Source organism: Bidens hawaiensis, unplaced genomic scaffold, assembly GCF_021521415.1.
Source record: "Bidens hawaiensis isolate Kalapana, Puna unplaced genomic scaffold, B.hawaiensis_p1.1 tig00039075_1, whole genome shotgun sequence".
Taxonomy (NCBI): domain Eukaryota; kingdom Viridiplantae; phylum Streptophyta; class Magnoliopsida; order Asterales; family Asteraceae; genus Bidens; species Bidens hawaiensis.
The window spans coordinates 155,901-182,263 of NW_027496874.1; the positions used below are offsets into that span (position 1 = coordinate 155,901).

At 34.5% G+C, this 26,363-nt stretch overlaps 1 protein-coding gene across 1 annotated transcript; it reads right to left on the bottom strand.

The window, feature by feature from the left end:
• Positions 1-1,236: 1,236 nt before the first annotated feature.
• LOC143590954 (uncharacterized) lies at positions 1,237-2,726 on the bottom strand. The gene has a single exon (XM_077071290.1). It carries the CDS (start codon positions 2,271-2,273, stop codon positions 1,428-1,430), a length of 846 nt encoding a protein of 281 aa, XP_076927405.1. The 5' UTR covers positions 2,274-2,726; the 3' UTR covers positions 1,237-1,427.
• Positions 2,727-26,363: the final 23,637 nt, after the last annotated feature.

A 26,363-nucleotide genomic window follows, 5' to 3' on the forward strand; every position in this document is an offset into this window, starting at 1 on the left:
ATGATAAACAATCCAAGTTACTATCTCAGTGAACAAACACATTCCTAACGTGAACCATTATCTCTTTGTATTCTACGTGATCTTTCTCCGGATGCTTAATTCATTTCACAAATATAAATCTTGGACGATAGTTCTTAGTACATATACCTAATATATGTAATAACTATTCATTGTAACATGATTAATTAAAAACATCACTAGGTAATTGATACGGTGCAAATACTATAAATGGCCCGATGCCAAGATTTTAAAGATTCAAAGACATGGCTTGATCCATTAAAATATACCAATAATGTTATTTCTTTATACCAATAACGTTATTTCAAGTTACAAATATATTTCTTATTTTAATATGTTTCCTTGTTTATCTTGAAATCTTGTTTTCTTTAAAGACCCTTGAACTTTTTAATAATAAAAAAGGAAATTCATTTGATCATTCTTCTGTTAGATTTTGTGGACTGATTCGGTCAAGTCAACGTGGTTGACCGAGTTGTGACTCGTGAGAGTTATACCTTGGGTAACGAGCATAAAGCCCGCTTAAGTGAGTTACCCGGGATTGACACATTGTTAACGAGATGGAAACAAATGGACTATGCATTGGAGTTAGCGATGGGCTTGATGGCCCGGTTAGATTTAACTAGTTATAATAGTTAACCAAACCATTATAATCAAGTGATTAAGGAGAACCCTAGCCACCATAAGCTACCTCTATCTCTCTACTCCACTGCCACCACTGGCCAGCCACAAGCCCTGGGAACCGCCACCTACGCTACTCGCCGCCGCCGCGACGTTGCCGTTGTTTGTTGTACCGCCGCTGCTGCTGCCTTTTTGCAACACCACCGTCGGGTCTCGTTTGGTCACCTAGCGAAGTTCGTTATCCCTCGGTGTTCACCGGTTATTCATTAACCAAGATAAAATTAAATATTGTCAGTGTATAATTATATTTGATTTGGTTGTTTTGTTTTGTGCTACTATTATTCGTAACCGGATCTTGTATGGTTCCACAAAGTGATGATTACTCGCTTATTTATTCCGCTGCATTCATGATAATATTCATGAGATTGATAATTACAAAACCTTAACTAAAACCGGGTTTAAGTGTTAAACCGTTGACTGGTCACCACTAGAACCAACATCTTTTTCTTTATCTTGTGTTCTTGGGAGATTATCGGTTGTCTCAAATAAACCGTATCAGTAACCTTTCAAAGAATTGGATTATTTAAGAGTAAGGCTTCAAACATACATGGTTACAGATCACCTTAACATGGAAAACACACTTCAACTTTATTTCATAAACAGATCAAAACGCAGTACACGAAAACGAGTGGACAGACATGTACTCAGAACATTGAGTTTCATGAAGACCATGCTATTGCTAGTCAAATCAGCCATAAACATTTCTTATATGTGACTCACAAACCTTGTAATCAAGCTTGATCCATTGTAACACTACTAAGCAAGTTGAGATTATGTTTAGGAGGAAGAATGTTTAGAAGAGAAGCCCTTGTTTTGATCAAACTTCTAAATATGCACTCCAAACCATTCTCCATTTCTTCAAAAAGGGACTCTAGATCCCCATTGTAAACCTGAACTTGATTTTTCTCCTCCGCCGCCGCACCTCCTTTGTTGATCATTTTGGAAACTATGGACCACCTTGTCCCCTTTGTCTTTGCAACAGATCCAGACAAGAACAACAAGAGAGACCGGTAAACTGAAGACCTCACGACACCAACATCCCTTACTACTTTAATAACTTGCAAAACATGGTGATCTAAATCTACAGGAGGCATGCCTCCAATCTTTTCATCAATTTGTTTCAATGATGAAATAGCCTTTTTGGTGTCTTTCTTGAGGTTCTTCATGAAGGAAGTGGCTATGCTTACATCTCCTTTCTTCCTTCTCACTGCAGATTGAATATCTCTAGCGTTTTCTTTCGCTTGTGACACCAAATCTCTTGTGGACTCACAAATATCCATAAGGCTTATCGATTTGTCGAGCAACGCGTTCACCAGGTTCGTGTATTGGCTATGAGTAAGTGCTTGTTGTGTCAAAGGCAAACTGAGAAGGCTGTCGACACATTCGTATAATCCTTGCAGCCTCACTAGCGCACCACATATATTATCCGCACTCACAACAGATGATGTGGACGCCTCCCATTTTCTGAACTCACAGATCTCTTCTTCAGCCTGAATTGTGCTTGGATGCGCCAAGGTTGGCAAGCTCATTGAGCGGAAGTGATGAATGTTTTCGGTTGATGGAAGAGTAGAAGCCATTTCTTTCCTATGCTTGGATGTGCTGAGGTTGGCAAACTCTATTAAGGTTGTTTGTGATGGTGTAGTTGGGGTTCAATGCTTATATCCATCTCTCTATATATACAATGTGAAGATGGAATGAATCAATCACAGAAAATGGATACCATGTGAAGGCTGCATGTGCAGTACATAGTGACAGTTGACATTTTACTGGGCATCCAAAGCTTAATTAATTTTGTTTCAGTTGTTACTGACCATGGAATAGATGCTATTCTTCTTTTGCATGTCTCATGTTTGGTTTACAATTTTTTTATCAATTCAATAATGCCGCGAGATAAATAATTTGGAAGCATTCACATATTGCGCAAAAGATATTAGCTGTATGTGTTCATAGTAATGACCCAATCATGGCATTTAATAAAATAGTGGATGCTCAGAGATGAATCTCATGGAATTATTAAACAAATTCCACTTGTTTATAATCGGTGTTCTAGACGTCTTCCATTGACTTACAATATTGATTATGTTTTAGCATAATATTAGTATTAAGCATCTTATTATGCTATACCAACAAGGTGATTAAGTTCGTCATACATGACTTTTTGGTCGAATATTAACCAAATGCAATCATTTAGCCTAAATGGTGACCTGGTATGCTCATAAAAGAATATATATATATATATGGAGAGGATCAAGAAAGAACTCCTTAAAAAGAGAACTAGAGAACCAATAAAGAAATATTTTTAATTTAATTAAAAAATATTTTTAAATTTCCGTTTTTGCCATTATTCTTATATTATGTTACCATTTACTCGAAAAATATAAAAAAAAACTTGTTGTAGTGCACATATGCAATACATCGACTTTTTTTATTGCATATGTGCACTAGTGTGTATTTTGATATGCGCAATAATGTTGAATAACATATATGAAATTTTTTGTATTGTATTATTGCAATAGTGTTATATTATATACAAAAATACTAAAAAAACAATATAGTGCATATGTGCATTAGTGTTGTATTACGTATATGCGATAGTTTGTTTTGAGTACAATTATTAGTGTTTGTATTTGCATATATTCAATAGTGTGTATTGTATAATATGCAATTGTGTTGTATTATATGCAATAAAACATTATTGTATATATGCAATACTCATTAGTGCACATATGCACTACATCGTCGGTTTTTTTTTTAAAAACAATATCATCTTATTAGAAGGAGGAAAGAAAAATAAATCGCAAAATATTTTTTTAAAAATAGTTTTATTAGTTCTCTAGTTCTCTCTTTAAGAGGAGTTCTCTCTAGGTCCCACCCCTATATATATATATATATATATATATATATATATATATATATATATATATATATATGGGTGAGATAAACTGAAAACTCTTTTTGAACAGAAAACTTAAAAACTCTTAAAAAATAATTTTTAACTTCAATTTTTTTTAGTTTCTTTTTTTTTTCATTATTCTTATATGTTGACATTGTTCCAAAAAAAACCTCGTCGGTAACATCGTCGGTGTAGTGGACATGTATAATAGTGTGCATTGCATATATGCGAGATTGTTGTATTACATAAAATACAACACTATTGCACATATTTGATACACACTATTTGTATATATGCATAGCAGAAATGTGTCTTAAAATATCTAAAAAAAATCATAATATACATCTCTATTTTAATATAAAATACAACACTATTGCACATATTTGATACACACTCTTTGAATTTTGACCTGCACTTACGAATAACTCAATTCCAATGGCATAAATATACATCTCTATTTCAATATACATAGCAGCAAAATACAACTATTTTATTCTTAAAATATCTAAAAAAAATCATAATATGAACTTACGTGAACTATTTGCATCTTCTGCAAGTTCGCAAGTGTCTTTTGCCTCGACTGTCATTGTGAAAAAATAGAAGTATCATATATACCATATCCATTAATCTATACTTAAGTAACAACTAACAGCCAACTTTGAGTTGAAAGAACAACCCGTTATCATCCAACAACCATCTCGTGAAATATCAATGGTGAATGGTCCCATTTATCTTTTGAACTATAACTATAAAGAAAAAATAGCTAAAATTAAAGTAAGTTCAGTCTATCAAAAACTAACCGTATAGATTTGTTGGACTGTTTGTTCATTTAATATCAGCTGTTAGCAAATAAGCATCCCATGAGTTAAGCTAAGTGTGGCATTAATTTGTACCCGTAAGCCAGTCCAAGTATGGGCTAGTCGGAAACCCGTGCGATGCAGTGGCAGAGACAATTTAAAACGCGATACTCGCTTTTTGTTGTTCGGTATCGATTCGGCTCGTTATGCTATTAGTTCATTTCTTCGTATATTTACAACGCAGTTTCCTATTGTACTTGTATAAACACTTTATACTTGGGACAATGTTTTCTATAGGATTAGTAATTTCTTATCTATCACCGCATAAAAGTTAATAGATTTAATCTTTTGTTTCATGAGACAATGTTTTCCTCTTCAAGAAACTTAAAATGAGTTCTCACTAACTTTATTAACAGAAAGATGGGTAAATATTTTCAATAGATAAACATTAATAAATATATAAAAAGCACTTATTTTCAATGAAGTGAATGTTATACATTTCTACATGCAGACATGGGTAAATATTAACAGAAAGACGGGTCGCCTTATAAGCATCTCATACATAAAAGCCTTAAAGAGACCACATCACGGAAGAAAAGAAATTCAAGTACCCCATAAGATAAATATATAATTACACAAAATAATTGGTTTGTTAAATCTGAAACGCAAACAACCAGAAATGCGTCTTTGAATTTTGATACCAAACCAGAAGTGTGTCTTCAAACTAGAATTGCCAAAGCCGTAACACTTTTCAATCTGCATAAATTTAAAACCAAAATCAAATGTTGGCCCGTTTGCAACTGTTACAAAACCTGCAGTTGACTATTTTATAATCAAAATTACAGCCGTGACCAAAATACCCATGGTGGGTGTTCGATTAACCCCTTGAATTAATATTAAAATCAGATTGACCTGTTACCAAAATTTGACCAAAATACACAAAGGGATCAACAACTTGCGAAAGGCCTTTGCACTATAACAAACAATTTGCAATTTGCCAACCGGAAAACTGTTTTATCATTAAAAACCAACAATACCCTAGAAACAGAAAATGATCAGAAACTAAATATGAATTCTGACCCATATATGTTGTAGTATATCGAGTGACCCGTTTAAACTTTCCCAAAATAACCCGTATTAACAGAACTGACCCATGCTTAATCACCTCTTTAGACTTATTTGCTAAAAAATATTGACCCGAAACTTGTTGCTAAACTCTTGAAAGCAGGTTTGCCACTCCTTGCAACATAAAATAGAATGCAATATTTGTGTCCATGTTCATTCGTCTAAAAAATGAAAATGTCTGTGTTTGTTTATGTTCGTTCGTATAAAACATAAATGAACTTAAATGGACACTGAGAAGAAAACTCACTTTTTCTGATGCAGAAAGTAATGTATGAGCCATAATCCATCCCATCATTTTAATTTGTTAATATTGCCTACAAGTACAAACAAGGGTGTTTTGGTCATTCAAATTTACAACTGAAGGGTGTTTTGGTAATTTCAGTTACCTTTTACAATATATGTCTCCTTAGCTTTTAATCAATAAAAATTTTACTGAAACCAAACCGCCGTCCTGTGTATCGGTTCCCTTTTCTGTCACCAAAACCGGTTTCCAGCTCCATCTCATTCTCCTGAAACCAGGACCAAAACGCTAGTTGTATACATGAACCACATAGAAACAAAAGAAAAACATCAATTTCACATATTCCAATTAATAGGAAAAGAATCACAAGTTGTGTTTTGCAGTTTTGCCATTATAAGTTTGACAGATTTAATAGTAATAGTAATAATAATATTATTATTAGAATTATTACTGTTACTGTTATTATTAAAAGCTTACCAGTTTTGAGAAAAAAAAGCACGCTTTGTTGTGCCCTAACTTGCACGGCATCACAAATTTGATTGGTCATTTTAAAAATGGTAAGCTTTGAAGCAGCAACTTCTTCAGCAAGGATAAGCTACATAAAAAACATAAAAGTTTAAGCAAAAAATTGTAGAAAAAGGAAAGTTATTATATTTAAGAAATGAAAGCGCACCATGTTAGATGCGACTGAAGTGTGCATTCCACAGAAATATGAGATGCTTTCATGCCCATGAGTCGAATAAAATAGTAATACTACAAAGAAAACCAATTAGATTTTAGCAAGGTTTGGCATGTTAGATATAATTATATCAAGAAAACAGTTAACTGATGTTATTTTGATTCAAAACAAAGCCCTTTAAAACAGTAAGGGCATCTGTGTAGGCATTACTGATGAGTTGAGAGTTAACCTATATAATAGCAATTCGACATCTACAACACAAGTATTAATAACAAACATACCATAAACGGATTTTATCCACAACGAACTTGAGAAGTTGCCTATAATTTAAAACCTGCTCTCCATTTTCAAATTGATAATCTTAACGTAATTACAATCATACAATAACCTCAAGCATTTGATATATCTGAAAAAGTTGAAAGCATAGTAGCTTGCAAATAGTATCAAAATCAACTTTGATTCAACCATTACATTAGCTATCTTGTTGTTCAAATCTTCCTCAGCCTCAGAATCATGGTATGCAGCACACGCAGGTCCTTTTCTTTCTTAGCCTATTGTATCATTTTAGGCCCGTAATTGTATTAGAAACATAATAATAAAGATCACCAAACGTGTCAATATTTGATAATACGTCAAAGATTGCAACTTTTTTTCAAGAAAGAAAGTATGAGCAAAATGCAGTATATCTGACTTAATAACCATATATAAACCTGAACTCAGATATCAAATACTGAAAGGATGAGCAAAATCTAACCTTTTTATGAAGCAAATTGAATAAAGAACTCAAACTCTGTTTCGGCCGTCTCAGCCACCGATAGTCATCACAGACACCTCCACTCATAAGAAGAACTAACATAAGCCATGGTTAGATGTTAGATCTGACCAAACAAGTGAATATATAATAAGGGTTAGTACATATTTACCCTGAATAAGTAAATAAACGTATGATTAGGGTAGCTTGTGCTTTTTGTTCCTTTAAGAACAAAAAACTTGGAAAACATATCAGAGTTCAAATACCATACACAAACAAAACCCAAAATCCCAAATTCAAATGCTAATTTAATTCACAACATTAGACATACATGTGATTAAAAAATTAAGTAGAAGGAGATAAAAATTTACAGCGATTACACTAATTCAAACGTCCGTTACACCTATGTAAACGGTTGATTCGGTGCGTAAATAATTCTGTAATTTTTCTACATATATATAACCTACATATATTACATATATGTAAAAAAGATTTGTTACGTTGAGTTCTTTCGAGTTCTTAAAACTCAAAGTGGTTCTCAAAAGAAATCAATCATACGTATGTATGTATGTATGTATTAGTTGAAGGAGATTTTTATGGCTGAGAGACAAATACATCATGTCATAGTTATCATTTCTAATACTACAGCGTTGGATTTACTCATAAATGCTGTTCTACGAATTGGAGTTGAATAAAAACATTTGCAGAATATTAAAACGTCAACCAATCATTATTACAAACATTCAGATCACTTTCAACAAACACTAGACATATCTTTTAAACTTCAAACATAATGAAAACATAACATATTTTTCTCTCTTTTGATGCCAACTTCTTACTCTTCAATGTCACGTGTGCTCCTCAAACTAGCTGCCTCATCCTATTTGTCTGCGTGCATACTAAAATTCAGCTAAGCTAAATGAGTTCTAGTTTAAACAAGTCGCGGGTTACTCTTACACATACACGTTCGTTTTCAAAGATACTATTCTTACACATAACCTGTACTTAAATCCTTACTTCTTCTCAGTCCTACATTTATTCTAACATTCATGCACATATATTAGAAGGATCTACTACCCCAGTTCATGCACATATATTAGAGTCTCCCACTCTAGTTATTGCACAAATATTATAGAGTCTGCCACATTAATTCTTACACAAATATAGTATAAGGGTCTGTCACCCTAATTCTTGCGCATATGTTATAGCTTCTGGCACTCTAATTCTAACACAGATATGATAGAGTTTGCACTCTAATTTTTACACAGATATTTTAATGGTCCATCACCCTAATTCTTGCATAGATATTATAAGGGTCTGCCACCCTAATTCTTGCACATATATTATAAGTGCCCGCCACCCTAATTTTTGCACATATGTTATAGAGTCTGCCACTCTTATTCTTGCACATATGTTACACAATATATCACTCTAATTCTTACACATATACTATATGGGTGCGTTCGTTTCACATAATTCGTGGGAGTTCATAGGAACTGGAATTAAAATCCCACGACATGATGTGTTGGTTTCGTTGGAATTGGAATCTTGATTCTATTTTTGTGTTTTCGGTTGAGAAAGAATTGAAGTTGGAATTGGAATTCAATTCTTTCAAATTACTTTAAATAAAGGAATTCAAAATCCTTCCAAAATATGGAGGAATTCAAGTAAATTCATTGGAACCTTTGATCGATCAATATGGTCGTTCGGGTGTGTTCGCAATCGGGTTGACACTCTGATTCGTAGCGATTTCAGGTCAGTTCACCTTCAGTTCGACTCCCAGGGTTAGTTTTGGTTTGATGGACCGGAACAATTCACCTTCGGTTCGATGCTTTCGCTTTGGTTCAACACCCCGGGTCCGCTAGCATTATGTTCAACGTTACATGTCAATTTGCGTTCGTTTTGACGTTCCGGTTCAGTTCGCATTCGGTTCGATGTCGGGGGTCAGTTCTCATTCAGCTCGAAGTTTTTGCTTTGGTTCAAAACTCTGGTTTAGTTCGCGTTCATTGGATGTTTTGTGCCAGCTCGTGTTTGGTTCGACGCCGGTGTCAGTTCGCCTTCGGCTCGACGTTTTTGCTTTGGCTCAAAACTTTGGTTCAGTTCGTATTTGGTTCGATGGTCTGGGTTAGTTCGTGTTTGGTTCGACGTTTCGTGTCAGTTTGCGTTCGGTTCGACGTTCCAGGTCAATTCAAGTTCGGTTATACGTTTTGTGTCAGTTTGCATTTGGTTCAACGCTCGGGGTCAGTTCGGTTCGGCGTTCTGGGTCAATTCACGTTCAGTTCGACGCTTCGGGTCAGTTCTGTTTGATGCTCCGTGTCGGTTTGTATTTGGTTCCCCGCTCAGCGTCAAAGTGCGTTCAATTCAATTATCTACCCGTACCGTCGACACGAACACAACCTGAGCATGTTACCAACCATCGAGTCGAACGCGATCCGAATCACTGACCTAAATGCGACCTCGAAACTTGGACCTCGACCCAAACGTAGACCCGAACGCGACAGAAATGTTGACCCAGATTGTAGAGTCGACCGGCCGATTCGTATGCGATAGAAATGTTGACCCGAACACGACCCTGTTCTTGACTTGAACGTATGGGGTTCGCTAGAGATGTTTGGTATTCGTGGTGATATATTCGAATTCATTCGTCAATTGAACACATCAAGAATGAAATTGGCTTCCAATTCCAATTCCTATTGGAATGTTCAGATTTCTAATCCAATTCTTTCCAATTCCAAATCCTATGCAAATTCCATTTCCATTCCATTTTGTGAAACAAACACGACTTATGGGTTTATCAACCTAATTCTTGTACAGATATTATAAGAGTCTGCGACCATAACACTTGTATTCTGTCCATTCTACAACTCTTGCAATCATATATGCAATCAAACAATAAACACCTACGATATATTCTTACAATATACAATTGATGGTGAAAATTGTGTACTATAAAATAAAAAACCAAGTTTTATCGAATTCATCTAAACAATCACACACAATCGGCAAGTGTACCCGTCGCAATATAGCTAGCAAGTAAGAGCGGATATCAAACCTAAGACACTATGGGTAAACTCTAATTACTAAACCTAATTGATTACTTATCTAGACTTTCTTTTGACTTTTAGATTTTTTTATATTAATTAAACTAATAATACTTAACTAATTAAGAATCAAACTAAAAAAAATAAAACTTTAAAAAAATTGGACTATACTCAAATGTGAGAAATGGAATCATGTTAGTTAAATTAATAGTTAACGAACGTGACTTGGTTGAAAAACAATACGTTGAAAATATGACACTAAAGACCACTAAAGCACACTAGATCGCCTCCCGGCCTCACCAACAACACCCTAAAACTCTAATGACATGTGAAACTCTATTGTTCAATTATATCCCATTATTTACTGCCACCGAGTGTCTACCATATGTTTCATAAGTGGTAAAATGTTTTAATCAAAAAACCGCAAAATTATTTTATTTATACATATATTAGAACATCTGAGGCTCAAAAAAATTGGTTTTATCCTTTCTATTATGTTACCCGACACGATATAACACGAATTGTACCAAAAAAATTTACTTTAATTAGTGATAGACGACGACACTCTCTAGTATTTTCCGCCCCCTAAACTAAGAGTTTGCTGCAAGAGGATATGTATTTTTAGACAATAAGCAAATGTATGTGTATGTTATATAGAGACGGTTACTAAGATGAAGCTATTTCTTAATTTTCATTGTTACTTTTAGTTTTTACAAGATTTAACAACATACCAAATGTGTTTAGTTAGCCTAAGGCCTATATCCCCTCAGCATACCAAATGTGTTTAAGATGAATGCCATATTAGAGGATTCTGAAATCATGGACAGAACTAATTAGCTGTACTCTGGATTAATAAATTGCAACTTTACCTTTGTAACATCAACTTTTGTTGAAATCTGGAATGTGGATCTGTAGGCACTCGTGCATTATTGCTTTATAAATGAGATCATTATATTTTATTTGAATTCATTGAAGAAATATTCATAAGTGGGCTTTGAGCAATTCACATTTAGTTTTCTACCATATATCCATATATATAATATAATTACACTTTAAATCACTACAATTTCTCTCTATTTTTTCAATTAATAATACACTTTTATACTTTTATCATTATCATTTCTCTCTCTTTCACTCACAACCAATTTCAAAAAATATTAAAATATTATACCGTGTGAACAGTAAACCCCAAATTTAACTTTCTCGTATAACATACTCTTCTCTACTCACAACCACTTATAACTATATCATATAATTTACAAATTTCTATCATATTTTTAAAGAATATATTGAAAATGCCAAGAGCATGAGCAGCCATGCACACATGTGCATTCATTGATAGCCTTATGTATCTTGTGTACTTTTTTTCACTTTATTATCTTTGCCTTTTATGCAAGTCTTAGACCATCATCAATAAAAGTATTTTTGTTGGTGGTTTTTATGTGTTACATTGCATTTAGTCGCACAAAAATATATATTCACTTTCCTTTCTTCTCACTTCTCTCTCATACATTACCTCTCACAAACACATTCTTTATGCATCAATCACCAAAAATCTTGTTATACTCTCTTTCCTTCACACCATAGCTTCTCTCATTCACATTATCTATTTTTTTTTTATAAAAAACACTCTAAGAATCTCTTATTATGATGCTATTGTTATTATTTTTCTAGGCCAATTGTTAATATATAGTACTATATTCCAAACTCCCCTCCCTTCACTCTCGATCCTTCCGTACTAATGGAAAAAATTTATGTTGTCAATGCCACATTTTACCACCAACTTGCAATGCTACAAATTGGCCCGGATAAAAAGGAGGCCTATTCAAAAAGAAATACAGTCAAGTTGGGATCACATAACAATTAAAACCTTGTTTTTTTAGGCAATAACTTATACTTTTTTTTAAAGTTACAATAGTACCATTAACTCGACTCTATGTTTAAATTCGTTCTTTTGTGAAGCTTTTAATTATCATATGATACTTCTTAGTGACAACAGGACGAAATACATTATTAGAGGGAAAAAAAAACCCTAATAAAGCCCTCATATTTTTTTCCTTTATTTTCTAAGCCAGTTTTTCAAATTGTTTTATTTTCTAAGCCCTAGTGTGTTGGCAGAGTTTGTTGCGTCTGCCCCCCTTACGCCATTGCTTAAACCGGACAATGGGATTAGACCTATTGTCGTAGGGGCCATTTGGAGGAGACTGGTCTCTAAGGTGGCTATAAGGGGTGTCGGGAAGGAGATTGCTAAATACCTCTGTGACTTTCAATTTGGGGTGGGAGTCCATAGTGGGGCAGAGGTCGTGCTTCATAGCGCGAACAGGTTTTTAAATCAGTTTCACTCGAATGGGTCATTGGCTATGCTTACTGTTGATTTCTCTAATGCCTTAAACTTAGTCGATAAGACAACCCTTCAACATGAGGTACGTAGTTGATGTCCTTCTATTTCCTTATGGGTAGATTTTTTATATGGGCAATCGGCTAGGTTATATGTGGGGGATGCTTACATTAGGTCCACCACTGGGGTTCAGCAGGGGGACCCTCTTGGGCATCTTCTCTTTGCCTTAGTTTTGCATCCACTTGTTCACCGAATCAGAGATCGTTGCAAGCTTCTTTTCCATGCTTGGTACTTGGATGATGGTACGATTATCGGGGACACTAAAGAGGTGGCTAATGCATTAGATATTATCAGAGCCGAGGGCCCTTGGTTGGGTCTTGAATTAAACGTTAAGAAAACATAATTATTTTGGCCAACGTGCAATAGGGAAAAGGTGCGGAAGGGTTGTTCCCTTGCGGGATTGGAAGGCCAGTGCTTGGTGTGAAACTACTTGGTGGCGTTGTAAGTCGGGATGCGGGGTTTATCAGTAGTTTGGCTGTGAAAAGGGCATCTAGTGCTGTGGAATTGATGAGTTATCTCCCAAGACTTCGGGACCCTCAATGCGAGCTTCTTTTGATTTGCTCATGTATGGGGGTCGCAAAGTTGTTGTTTGGCTTAAGAGCGTGCCAACCTATGTACATGGAGGAAGCTGTTTCTATTTTTGATTATGGCCTTCGAGGGGTGATTGAGGACATCGTGGTTTGTCGAGGGCCGTTCTTCGGGGATTTCCAATGGAGGTTGGCATCACTTCCGACCCGTTTTGGGGGGTTGGGTTTATGTTCGGCCAGGGATGTATCTACATATGCTTTTGTGCCTTCGAGAGCACAATCATGGAGTTTGCAGGACCACATTCTTCGGGGATGTGGTATTGATGGATTGGACACTGATTACGGGTGTGAGATGGATCGTTTACGTACTTCACTTCCCGATTTTGATCTTAGAGGGTTCTCTAATAAGGACACCGCCCCCCTAAAGCCCAACATGCTTTGGCGAGTGCCTTATTTAGTGGAATCTTCCAGAGTTTAGAAGAGAAGTTTGATCTATCTCCTTGCTAAAAAGCGGTGTTTGAATGCCTTCGAGCTCCTCGGGCTCAGGATTTTCTAACGGTCATCCCTATTGAAGGATTAGGCCAACACATGTCGGGGTTGGAGTACCAGGCTATCCTTAAGTGCCGGTTAATGATCCCTATGTTTCTGATTGATGAGCCTTGCCAAGTTTGCCGCAAAGTTTGTTTGGATTCCTTTGGAGACCATGCAGTGCATTGCAAAGAATTACCTGGTTTTAAATATAGGCATGATTTGGTTAGGGATGTTCTGTGCGATGTTCTTAAACGGGCAGGGATTTCTGCTAAAATGGAGGCCCCGGTTAACTTTCTTACATATCCGCTCGAAGGGAGGTCCACTCTACGACCAGCTGATATTCTTGTGTTTGGGTGGGCAGGGGGAAACAAGCTTGTGTGGATCTTACAGGAGTGTCTCCTCTTGTCGGGCTCGGGGACCTCGGATTTGTTGTGGGTCAGGCTGCGTTGAAGGCCGAATCGGGCAAAGTTGCCAAACACGAGAAAGCCTGTTTAGAAAATCAACATGTGTTTCTCCTTTTTGCTTTTGATACATTTGGATTTCTGGCCCCGGAGGCTGTGAATTTTCTAAACAGGGTTCAGCGTGTCGTCCATGGTACTTTGTTGTCTACTACGACCCAACGCTTTGTTTTTAGTAGAATTGGTTTTGCTATTCAAAAAGGGGGTTGCGGTGCAGCTTGTTGCCCGTTTGCCTGCCACTTTATTGTAATCGTTTTGATTTTAATGAGAAATTTCAACATGATAAGGTTTTCTAAACACCGTGTTCTTTCACGCTAAACTCAACGCTAGAACCTAGTGTTTTTAACACGGCCGGTTATTTCGAGTGAGAGTTATAAACAAGTTTGTAGTAGTTATCGATTCACTTTTGTTAGGTAATATTGCAAAAAGCCACCTTGAATATCTCTCAAAAGAGGCCCCACATGAATAAGTCATGTGAGCTCTCATATAGATGATTAAATGAGGATTTAAGGTTTTTAAAGACACAGCCTTGACAGGCAGGCAACACAAAACTAGTGTGATTAATAAACCTTAAGGTTTGTGTGGCATTAATGAGGGTTGACGTGGGAAGAAATAATCTAGACAAGTACTGCAAACAACACATGAGATAGAGAAAGGCATCTTACTACTTGATCCGTAACCAATGGCAATAATTATATCTAAGTATTGTTAATTTGTTAACAACAACAAATGCCAGCAAATTCTGGAGAGTGCACATGCTCCTTCATCATCATATCATTAATCATTAGGTTACTATGTACACACAAAGCATGGGTACTCTGGTTATCATTGGGAATTGATGAATAGTTTAATTTCTTGAAAAGATCAGATTGGATTGTAGTGTGTAAAATACAAGCTGTCACAGAGCAACCCAGAATTTACAGCAACAATCTCAACTGATAAAACAACCTTTGGAGTAACGGTTCACTTAGTCTGCACGCGCTCACATTGAAGTCTTTAAAATCAAATTTCTAACAACTTTCATTAAACTCTACAAGACCAGCAAGAAGCTAGGCGCGAAAACAAAATAACAATTTAAATAAAAAGAAAATTACGCCATTCCTTCCAAAGCAAAGATTTAAACGGCAATCTATTAATATCCATATAAAACCTAACGATTTGATTTATTCCACCAGCTTAGAGTCTGAGTACACTTTATTCTAGAAACTAGTTTCATTCATCGCCTTCTAAATGCACTAACATGACGTCATGGTGATGTCTTGTATAACTTTCCTTTTTATTGCCCAATAGGAGATTTTTAAGTGTGTAAAAAGATTTGGACCGATAAATAAAAAAATTATTAAAAAGTAAGTAATGAAGTTTAAAGAAAAATGTATTCTTTTTTTTGTTTAAGTTATATAGATAAAAGACAGACACGTAAATATGGAATAGCCATGTTATTTACATATGTGTCTTCTTTGGGATATTGGATTTTAATAATCAAAACTTTGGCCTATTGGTCGATATTAATTCCAATTTTCACTCTATTGGCCTCCACTGAGCATTTTATTAACAGAAACTAACACGACTAGTTTTAGAGCAAATATGTTTCTCCAAATTGACGGAGACAAATAAAAAATGTAATTTAACTTAAAAACTCACTACCACGGCCGCCGCCGCCACCACCGCCACCGCCACCAACACCCCTCCACCACCGTGACCACCACTGCCATTGCCGTTGCCGACATTGCCACCACCTTCGCCGCCGCCAACACACCACCACCACTGTCACCACCACCTTCACCTGTTTGAAAATGTATATAATTATTGCTAGTCAAAAGACCAAAGTTTGGAATATTAAAATCCAATATCCCATTTTCACACCCTCCCTTCATAAACAGGCAGTGGTGGCGGCAACAGAGGTTGTGGCGGTGGCGGTGGTTGCGCCGGTCGCGACGGCGGCGATTGTGGGGATGTCGGAAGTCGCATTGGTGGGGTGGTGATGGTGGTGTCGGCGGCAGCGGTGTTGGCAGTAGTGGTGGCGGCGGCAGCCGTGATGGTGTGTTTTTAAGTTAAATTACATTTTTCATTTGTCTCCCTCAACCTAGAGAAATGACATATTTTTCTTTAAAACTAACTAGGTTAGTTTCCTAATAAAAGGCTCAGTTGAGGCCAATAGAGTGAAAATTGTTATTAAATAGAGAATTTTTTAAGTTGGAATTAATATCGGCCAATAAACCGAAGCTTGAATTATTAAAATCCAATATTCCATTTCTTTTATCTATGTATTCGCAGGAAAATGATAAAATGAAAATCCTAATAAGTTATAAAAGTACTTAAACTTTACCGTTGCCATTGATCTTGAACAATCAATGGTGGAGATTAAATCTCACCAATAATGTTTTTGCAAAATTAACTGTAAATTAATTATAAGTAGAAAAGGGTATATTGATAAAATCCTTTAAGGTTACTTTATATCAAATCAACTTTATGTCTTTCTCGTTATCACATTTAATCACACATGAAAGAGCAATCTTCATCATCTCAATTTTCAACTTTCTTTCTCATATCTACTACTACAACTCTCTCTCTCTCTCTCTCTCTCTCTCTATTAGGGATGAGCAATCTTCATCGGTATCTATTAGCGATACCGGTACCGTGATTCCCGAACTTTTTTACCTTTAGTATCGCTACCGTCCCGGTACCGGTACCAAAATGAATATTTCGGTACCAGTACCGACACCAAAAATTTTTGAATTTCGGGACCGGGATTTTCGGGGTACGGTACCGATCTCATCCCTACCATCTATCTATCTAGGATTAGGTTAAAATAAAAACTCATTTGAGTTGTAAAAACTTTAGAAACTAATTCTCAACCACATGTTTTTAATTAAATTTGAATCTTGTGGTTCAAAATTGAAGTTAATAAAAAATATAAATGTAAATATAATTTTCTCTCTCTCTTGAAAACATATGTAAAACTTAGTAAAAAATTGTAAAAAATAGCAAAACAATTATTTTTTTTAACTTTTCGATGTTTTGTATTAAATGTAACAACATATATTACATATGTGAAAAAAAAACCGATGTTACATAGGGTTTTCACGGGTTTTTACAACTCAAATGGGTTTTCATTTTATAATTCCCTTATATATATATATATGTGTGTGTGTGTGTGTGTGTGTGTGTGTGTATAAATTTAAAGAGGATCAAGAGAAAACTCATTTTAAAAGAGAAAATGCTAAAAAACTCGAAAATTTTATTTTAATTAAAAATAAAAAATATTTTTAAATTTCTGTTTTTGTCATTAGTCTTATATTTTGTTACCCTTTATTCAAAATAAATAAATAAATAAATAAAACGCTATAATGCACATACGTATTATGGTGCGATACTGTTATATTACACATGTGTATTATTCTGTATTTTTATGTTTAATAGTGTTTAATTGCATATATTCAATATGTGTGTATTGTATATGTGCAGTAGTGTTGTATTATATGCAAAAAAATAAATAAATAAATAAAAGTCGATTTAGTGCACGTGTTCTTTAATGTTGTATTCCACAACTACTAATGTGTATTCGATGTGCGTATTAGTCTTATATTGCATATATACAATAGTGTGTATTAACAATGTGCAATAGTATTGTATTATATGCAATACAACATTTTTGCATATATGCTATGCAATTATTACACACATGCAATACACCGATGAGGTTACCGACAAGTTTTTCTTTTCTTTTTTTTTTGCGGGACAATAACAACATATAAGAATAATAGAAAAAAACTACAAATTTTTTTTTAAAAGATAAAAATAATTAGTTAAGAGTTTTTAAGTTTTATTTTTAAGAGGAGTTTTTATTTGATCCCACCCATATATATATACATATATATATATACATATGTATATGTATATATATATATACATATATATATGTATATGTATATGTATATGTATATGTATATGTATATGTATATGTATATGTATATATGGTTAGTTTCATTAAGAATTCAGAAAAGTTAAGAACTTTTAGGAACTCTTATTTGAGAGTAGTTTCATTTAAAAAAAATTTATATAATAACATTATTTGAGAGTAGTTTTATCATATTTGATATATAAATTTTTGATTTACATATATAAATCACAAGTTTACATATATATAAAACTAGATTTTATCCCCCGTATTACGGGGGTTATTTTACATTATTCGTTTTTATATTTATATATGTATATTTGGATTTTAATTTTATTTATTGTAAGAAAGTTAATAATTAATATACTTGAAGTTTGATTATAAATGGTTTCACAAATAAATGATATGTTATAATCCGGTTTAAAAGCTATCTGGGTTTGGTGATACACATTACCCGTTTATTTTCTTTATTATAAAATTGTTTCTTAATTATAAATAATATATTTTTTAAATAAAATAGGATATTATTTTTGAGTACATCCCTATTTTATAGGATTTTCATATCAAATATTTGATGAAATTAATTTTTAATATAGTGAGATGTTATAACCCGTTTAAGAGCTACCTGGGTTTGGTGAGACCTTTACTCGTAAATTTGGGTCAAATGTGTGGGAAACCTTCATTTACAAATAAAACAATCTGATTGCTTAAGAGAATGATTGTTTTACATTTTTTGTTTTTTAATATTTATTTTTGGATTTTAATTTTCTTTATTATAAGAAAGTTAATAATATACTTAGGGTTTGATAATAAAAGGGTTTCATAAATTAATGATATACTATAACCCATTTAAAAGCTATCTGGATTTGGTGACCTATGACCCACTTATGTTTTTTACTATGAAATTTTTATTAATTATAAATAATATCTTTTTCTTTTTAAATTGGATATTAAATTTTAGTATATCCTTATTTTATTGGATTTTCATATCAAATAATTGGTAAGATTAATTTTTAATTTAATGAGATGTTATAACCCGTTTAAGAGCTATCTGGCTTTGGTAAGACCCATACCCATGAATTTGGGTTAAATCAATGAGAGGCATCCATTTAAAAATCAAGTAATCTGGTGGCTTCCATAAAAGGGGGGAGCGACCACATCGCGACACATAAGATTTTAGGGTTTCCATTTATATATATTATAGATTTATGTAATAACAAACTTCCATATGTGTAAAAGAAAATTAGATACGTGTAAAAACTAATTTGTATAATTGTCATCATATGTATAAATAAAAAGAGTGATAAAACTACACTAAAATAATATTAGCATACAAAAAATTTTGTAAAAATCGCTAGTTATTATGAGTTTCTTAGAGTTCTGTAATGATACTCATCCTCTCTCTCTCTCTCTATATATATATTTCATTTCAAATTCAAATCTTCAATTTTCTTTTTCAAATGAAAAAATATGAAGAACGAAGATGGCAATGATAACTACACGAAGTATCTCCTACTTCTAACGATTGCAACTCTCGAATTACGTCAACAATGAGCGGAATGACAATGAAATTTCCGGCTCTGAAAGAATTCAAATTGTGAGCGAGGCAAACTTTTAGTAAATATATCTGCCACGTGAAGCTTAGTTGGTATAAACTGAGTGTGCAGTTTCTAGAAGAGACTAGCTCAGGGATGAAGTGATAATCTAAGTCAATATGTTTAGTACGATTGTGGGAGATTGGATTTTGAGTGCGAAATAAAGCACTCAGATTATCAAATAAAATGGTTGGACGATCCAGGGGTAAAGCATGAAGTTCACACAGCAGGTGCGCAATCCAAATAATTTCTGCAACAGCATTAGCCATGGCCCGATATTCGGATTCACCACTAGATTGGAGACCGTAGGTTGTTTCTTCTCACTTCATGAGATGAGGTTTCCACCCAAGAATATAGAATATCCAAATGTGGAGCGACGAGTCTCAAGGCAACGTGCCCAGACAGCATCAGAGTAGCCTAGAATATATGTATGTTTGGTTTTGCAAAAGGTGAGACCAAATGTTAAGGTGCCTTTGACATAGCGAAGGATCCTTTTTACTTATTGGTAGTGTGCTATAGTTGGGGCATGCAAAATTGACTCACTTGGTTAACAACATATGAAATGTCGGGTCGGGTGATATTGTCAAGTATTGTAGGGCACCAACAACTGAAGAAAAAGTCCCCGGTGGTTGTGAAGGAGACATTCATGGCCAATGGTGTATTAGCGGTTTGGCGTCCAACATTTTTGATCGTTCAAGAATATCCCGGGTGTAATCGGATTGGTTTAGAAATAATCATTGGTTGTATAAGTGACTTCAAGCCCTTTATTTAAACGAGTAATGAAGGCCTTTATAGTTTGCTCGTGATTACCGGTTGAAATCAAATCATCAACATAAACCAATAAATACATGATGCATGAGTCTCTTTAAAGCACAAAGAGAAATGTATCTATCCGGCTACACGTGAATCCATGGGTAGTTAAGAAACTACTAAGCCGATGATATCATGCACGAGGGGCCAAGTTAAGTCCGTATATAGCTTTGTTTAGTTTGCAAACATGGGTAGGGAACCGGGGATGTATAAAACCCGTGGGTTGTTCCATATAAACGCATTTATTAAGAAGCCATGTAAAAATGAATCATTAACATCAAGTTGATGTAGTTTTCAATTATTGATCACCGCCAAAGAGAAAATAATACGAATGGTGGATGCCTTGAAGACCGGGAAAAAGGTATGTGAGTAATCGAGGCCCGGGACTTGACTAAAACCTTGAGCCACAAGTCGAGCTTTATGGCGTTCAATAGTACCATTAGAATGAAATTTGATGCGATAGAGCCATTTGGAACAGGCCCGGTTCTTGGGCTGTGCTGTGCAAACCGTGCCGTAGCACGAGGCCCAAAAATGCAAAGGGGCCCAAAGGTTTAACGTAATTGTGACAGCATGATTGATCTTAAAAGCTTTGGCTCTCACAAATAGATATGGAGAAAAGAGTTCAGAAACTATTGATTAATATATTTTCCGCCACCGGCGAGAAAAAACGTTGCAGCAATGTTTAAAAATGTGTGGGGAAATGTGAATGAAGATGATGGCTGATGAGTTGTTTATTCATTTATCTTATTTGCTTTGAATTGTTTATTATTTAAATAAATTTGTCTATACATCTGGTACACCGTACTAGTCAATAACTAATTATGGTAAATTTCAAAAGATATTAACAAAGTTTTTACCTTTTATTTTAATAGCGTATTTGATTTAAAGTTAGTATATTTACATTTTGTTTATTTATTTGACACTATTTATATCTTATTTGATTTGCTTTAGTGTTTATAGTTGCTCATGTTTTTCACGTATTTTTAAATATAGAAAAAGTAAAAAATAAATAGTTGTTATGTATTAAAGAATATAAATTTTATATATTAATACTTTGAATATTTGTTTAGTATAAAGTTTAGCCTTTAAAAATGAGAGTTAATGCTTGAAACATTGAATATTTTGTTTTTTTCCCTAGGAATCATACCTCTCATTCCTAAATACAAATATCTCTTTGATGCCCGAAAACGTAAAAAGAATAAGCTAGAGGAAGAAAAGGCAAAGGCTTACAAAGGGCCGTGCATAAACAAGTTTTTCTCATAACTGATCGTAATAGATGAGCTTATATTAAGGCGTAATATTTTTTTTCGCATAGGTCCTAAATTTTTTTATCATTCTTAGAGACGGGCTTGATTTGGAACCAACAATATTTCGGTTTTCCGGACGGAGCACAAAAGACAATGTATTGTTTTTGTGTAAAGCATTGATTTCACGTTGCATGGGAGCCACCTAAATAGGATTCTTTGCAGTGGTTTTGTAACCTGTTGGATCAGTAGTAGCAAAAAGAGCATTATGAAGTGCATGATGAATGGTCTGTGATAAATCGGCATGATGACGGACTTTGAAAATACCCGCTTTAGCACGAGTAACCATGGGGTGAGTTGACATCGAAGGTGGCGGAGGTGGAGTGGGAATGGGGTTTTGTTATTAGTGGCAGCAAAGGGAAATGTGGTCTCATCAAATCGCGCGTGACAAATGTACAAATCAAAGATGAGTATTACATGGAAAGAATGATCTCAAATGTACAAATCAACATTAAAGGGGATAATGAAGGCGTTAATCTTGATTTTTAAGGGCGTATATAGGTGACCCATGAAGTTTAGGGTTAGATCAGATCTCATGTATAAAGAAACGAGATCAAGTTAAAGCACGAAAGTCAAGTTTGTTTTTTAAATTTCTTTTTCATTTTTAAGATTAGCGTTTATTTTATAATAATAAAACTGCTTCGTTAAATGATATAAGAATAATTATCACTAACTTTTCATTTAGTTAAAGTTTGTTTGTTTTCTTTTTTGAAAAAAAAAATAGAATTTAAATATATTTCTCATTACCAATTGGTTTGATTTGTTTTCTTCTTAAAAGCAATGGGTTCAATCGCTAAAAACAATTGGGTTTGTTAGGACTTCTCATACTAGACATTCTATACGGAATTACAAATTGAATGGTATTAGTTGAAGCCGATATTGTGTTCGATAGTGGAACCTGAGCCATTTTGGGTGACTTTGACTTAAAGACCAAAGGGTTGAGTGGGCCGACCACTCACCCAACTTCAATGCCCGTGTTTTATAATTTTTTATGTAGCTTAGTTGAAAAAGAAAGAAGCCCTGTAGCTTCCATATTTATTCCTCTCTCATATCATTATTCATTGAGCATATTTAATAAAAAGAGTCCCTATTCATTACCCATAGAAGTATTCTACAATTGAACCATAGTAAAATCTTGTGTTAATCTAATTGTTTAATTGTTATTATTATTATTATTATTATTACCTTTATTATTTCATTGAGCATATTTAATAAAAAGAGTCCCTATTCATTCCCCATAGAAGTATTCTACAATTGAACCATAGTAAAATCTTGTGTTAATCTAATTGTTTAATTGTTATTATTATTATTATTACCTTTATTATTGTTATTGTTGTTAATTGTTGTTGTTATTACAGTTAATTTTGATTTGTGCCCTTGTGTTATATGGGTGAGGGCACTCTCTAGATCCAATTTCTATATTGAGTAATCTGTGTCATCGAACTTTTTCGGCGCACGCGTGCCATTACGTCATTTGACCTTTCAAGAAAATGCTGAAATGACCATTTTACCTCTAAGCCTTTAGTCTGTCTAAAAATAATTTTCCAAATTAATGGAGAGGCTGTGTCAAACTAACTACATCCTATTTCAAGTAGCAAAGCACAAGAATGTTGAAGATGTTTGGCAATCTATTCGAGTTTGGTTTCTTGAAACTAATTGTGTGAAAAATACTCATTTGCAAACACTTGAAAACAAGTTTGAGCTATTGAAGATGAAAGGCAACGAACCCAATGATGAGCGCTTAGTCAAACTAAGTGGTATAGTTGCTTAGCTTAAGAGTCTTGTTTCGAGTCTTGATGATGAGGTAATCATAGAGAAGTTGTTGAGTTTGGTTCAAAAGAAGTACTTGCAAATTGTGTTTCACATCAAACTATACTAAGATATTGAGTCCTGTTAGGATTAACGCACACACGAATCAAGCACAACACACGAAAACAGTAAAAATACATGAGGATTTAACGTGGTTCGGTCTAAACTGACATACGGCTGACAACTAGGTATTCTTCATTGAGTGACAGCGATTACAAGTACATAGCAATAATTTATATAGAGACTATCTAGGGTTTCCATTTTATTAAACATACAACTAAACTAGGTTAGGCTTGGGCCCGGCCGCTTGCACTTGTCTCCTCTTTGAATTCAAAGAACAATCGGCTCAAACAAGGCCTACGAACCTAACAATCTCCCACTCGGAGGCCTTGAATACTCTCGTCTGCACTGCATATCGTACTTCTGTAATCTAAACATTAAACTTCTTCTAGTTGCCACCACCTCATCAACTAAACTGAAGGCCTGTTGCAGCTCCCGGAGCTCTAACATGTCAGTCACGGTTGAAATTGTCCCTAACCCGCTATTTGTCCTTACCAGCTCCCACTGAAACAAACTACCAGATCCCGAGATAATCTGAGAACAAACACTCTCCATATTCAGCAGGTAATCTATCGGCTTTTTTCAGCGGAGTACTGGTTTTCTTAATCCACTGTTGACCTGGAACTGTAACTGAAACACAACCTATGCTCCCACTGTCACGATTTCCTCTAACTTATTTAACCTTCCTAGCTCGTTCATCCTGAATCTTCACCTTGGCTCTGGGTTTATTACTTGCAAAACGGACCTTATGCTGCCCATGAGATTCTGTGAGCCGGATTTTATCTTTCATCGGAACTGAATCAACTCCTTCCGATGATATGTCGACCATATACAACGAACCCCTTTTCTAGCACCTAGTCAACGCGAGATTTTCTTTGACTATCTTCCACTTCCCGTTCCCGAACTTAACATCATGCCCCTAGTCATCCAACTACTAATAGAAACAATTCTCCAAACTTGGAATAACCCTCACACCTTTCAAAGTCCAAGAAGTACTGGCTGAAGTTATCGAATATACATCTCCCATACTTGTAACCTCTAGAATGTCATTGTTTGCTAGTCGAACGTTTCTAAAATCCCCAAACTTTAGATTCTTCATCGTTTCACTTCAGTGAGTGGCAAGAAACGATGCACCAGAATCCATCACCTAAGCATAAATGTTACTCTCAACATCGCAAAGCAGAGCCTCATCACTAGTGACCCCATCATCTATTTCATCTTCCGTAACCGTTTAAGATATTCATCGTGAATCACGCTAGTATTTTCGTTTTTATAGATAGGTTTTGCAACCTCAACATTTTTGTGACATACATTATGATCTTAAGAATTAACGGCACAACTTTTCTCGGGTTAATATCACAAAACATTATATGTGATTCATTAATCTTGAGATGCGAAGGCTGTTGTTTTAAGACTCTCTTAACTAAAGGAACATGTTTTTTGATCAAGGACTTATTTGAAAATTTCACCTTTGAGCGACATTGTTTTACAGCATGCCCGCGTTCACCACATGATAAGCACAATCTCATGTCCACAAATACTTGCGGTGAAGCAACAGGTATATGTTAAATCTCAAGTTCAAAATTTACAACCTTTACATTAGAACTTGAACTTGCCATATTGATTGCCCTTTTATTCTTGTCAAACTCTAGATTGTAACGGTATCCATTCCAGAAGATTTCACAAATTTTATTGGTTTTATCAAACTTGGATTACTTTTCACATGTAAATTACAAACCATTTTTCACTTTTCGAAGGCCTTTTCAAGTTCTTTCAGGTTTGATGTTTCATCCTGAAACACGCTCTTAATCAATTCAGGTTTAATTAAACTTAAAGGGACATCTTTTTCATTAAATACTTTATTAACTCCCTTCAGTTTATAAGCCCAACCCTTTTTTACTTTAACAATTTTGCTTTGATATAAAACTCATCAAATATGTATAAGAAATCACAGCTTTTCTGATTTCTTTGACCTCACAACTGAAGCTTTTGAACCATAAACCGATTTTTCAAATTCATTAGGTTCACAAAGAATATGATTTTCTTTTGGAATATTTTTATCTTTGTGAACAACGTGAGGATCAAAAACTTCTTCAACAAAACCATCAACACAATCATTTTCAGAGAAAACAACATCACTCTAAATTTGAGTTACTGGAATTTTCTTTTTAGCGACAGATTCTGAAGTTTTAACTATCTTAGGCTTTTCCTCTTTTATTAATATTATCAGTCATAGGAGGATTAACAGTATGACTATATGAAATAGTTTTCTTAAGATCTCCTATGTCTGGACTCTGGAATACTTGTAAAGTCATTATGGAAAGGAGAAGGGATTTTAACAAACCCTAACCCTACTTTGCCATTTCTCTATTGGTTATTGTTCACGTGAATGATTTCATTTCGCAAAAACGAAGAATCTCTAAATTTACCAACTTTATTTTTTAATTCCAGTATCTCATTTCAAGTTTAGTAACATTGGTTCGAAGTTTCAGATTTTCTTGAAACTGATTGTCGATAAAGATTAGTTTGACTGCAACCTCGGGCTTTAAATCATGATTACTATCCGACAAAGCATTAATCTTTTCTTTTTATTTCTCATCATTCTCAAGTGCTTGTCGGTAGTTCTCACGAATCATAGCCAATCACAAACTAGTTGGTCACTATGATGACGAAGTGAATCAAGTTTTACTTGATTTTCATCATAATGAGCACACTTTTGTGCATTAACAGTAGATTCATTTACATTATCA

Bases quoted from the DNA above. Each gene is read 5' to 3' on its own strand.
- LOC143590954 (XM_077071290.1), bottom strand. From the start codon at position 2,273: ATGGCTTCTACTCTTCCATCAACCGAAAACATTCATCACTTCCGCTCA.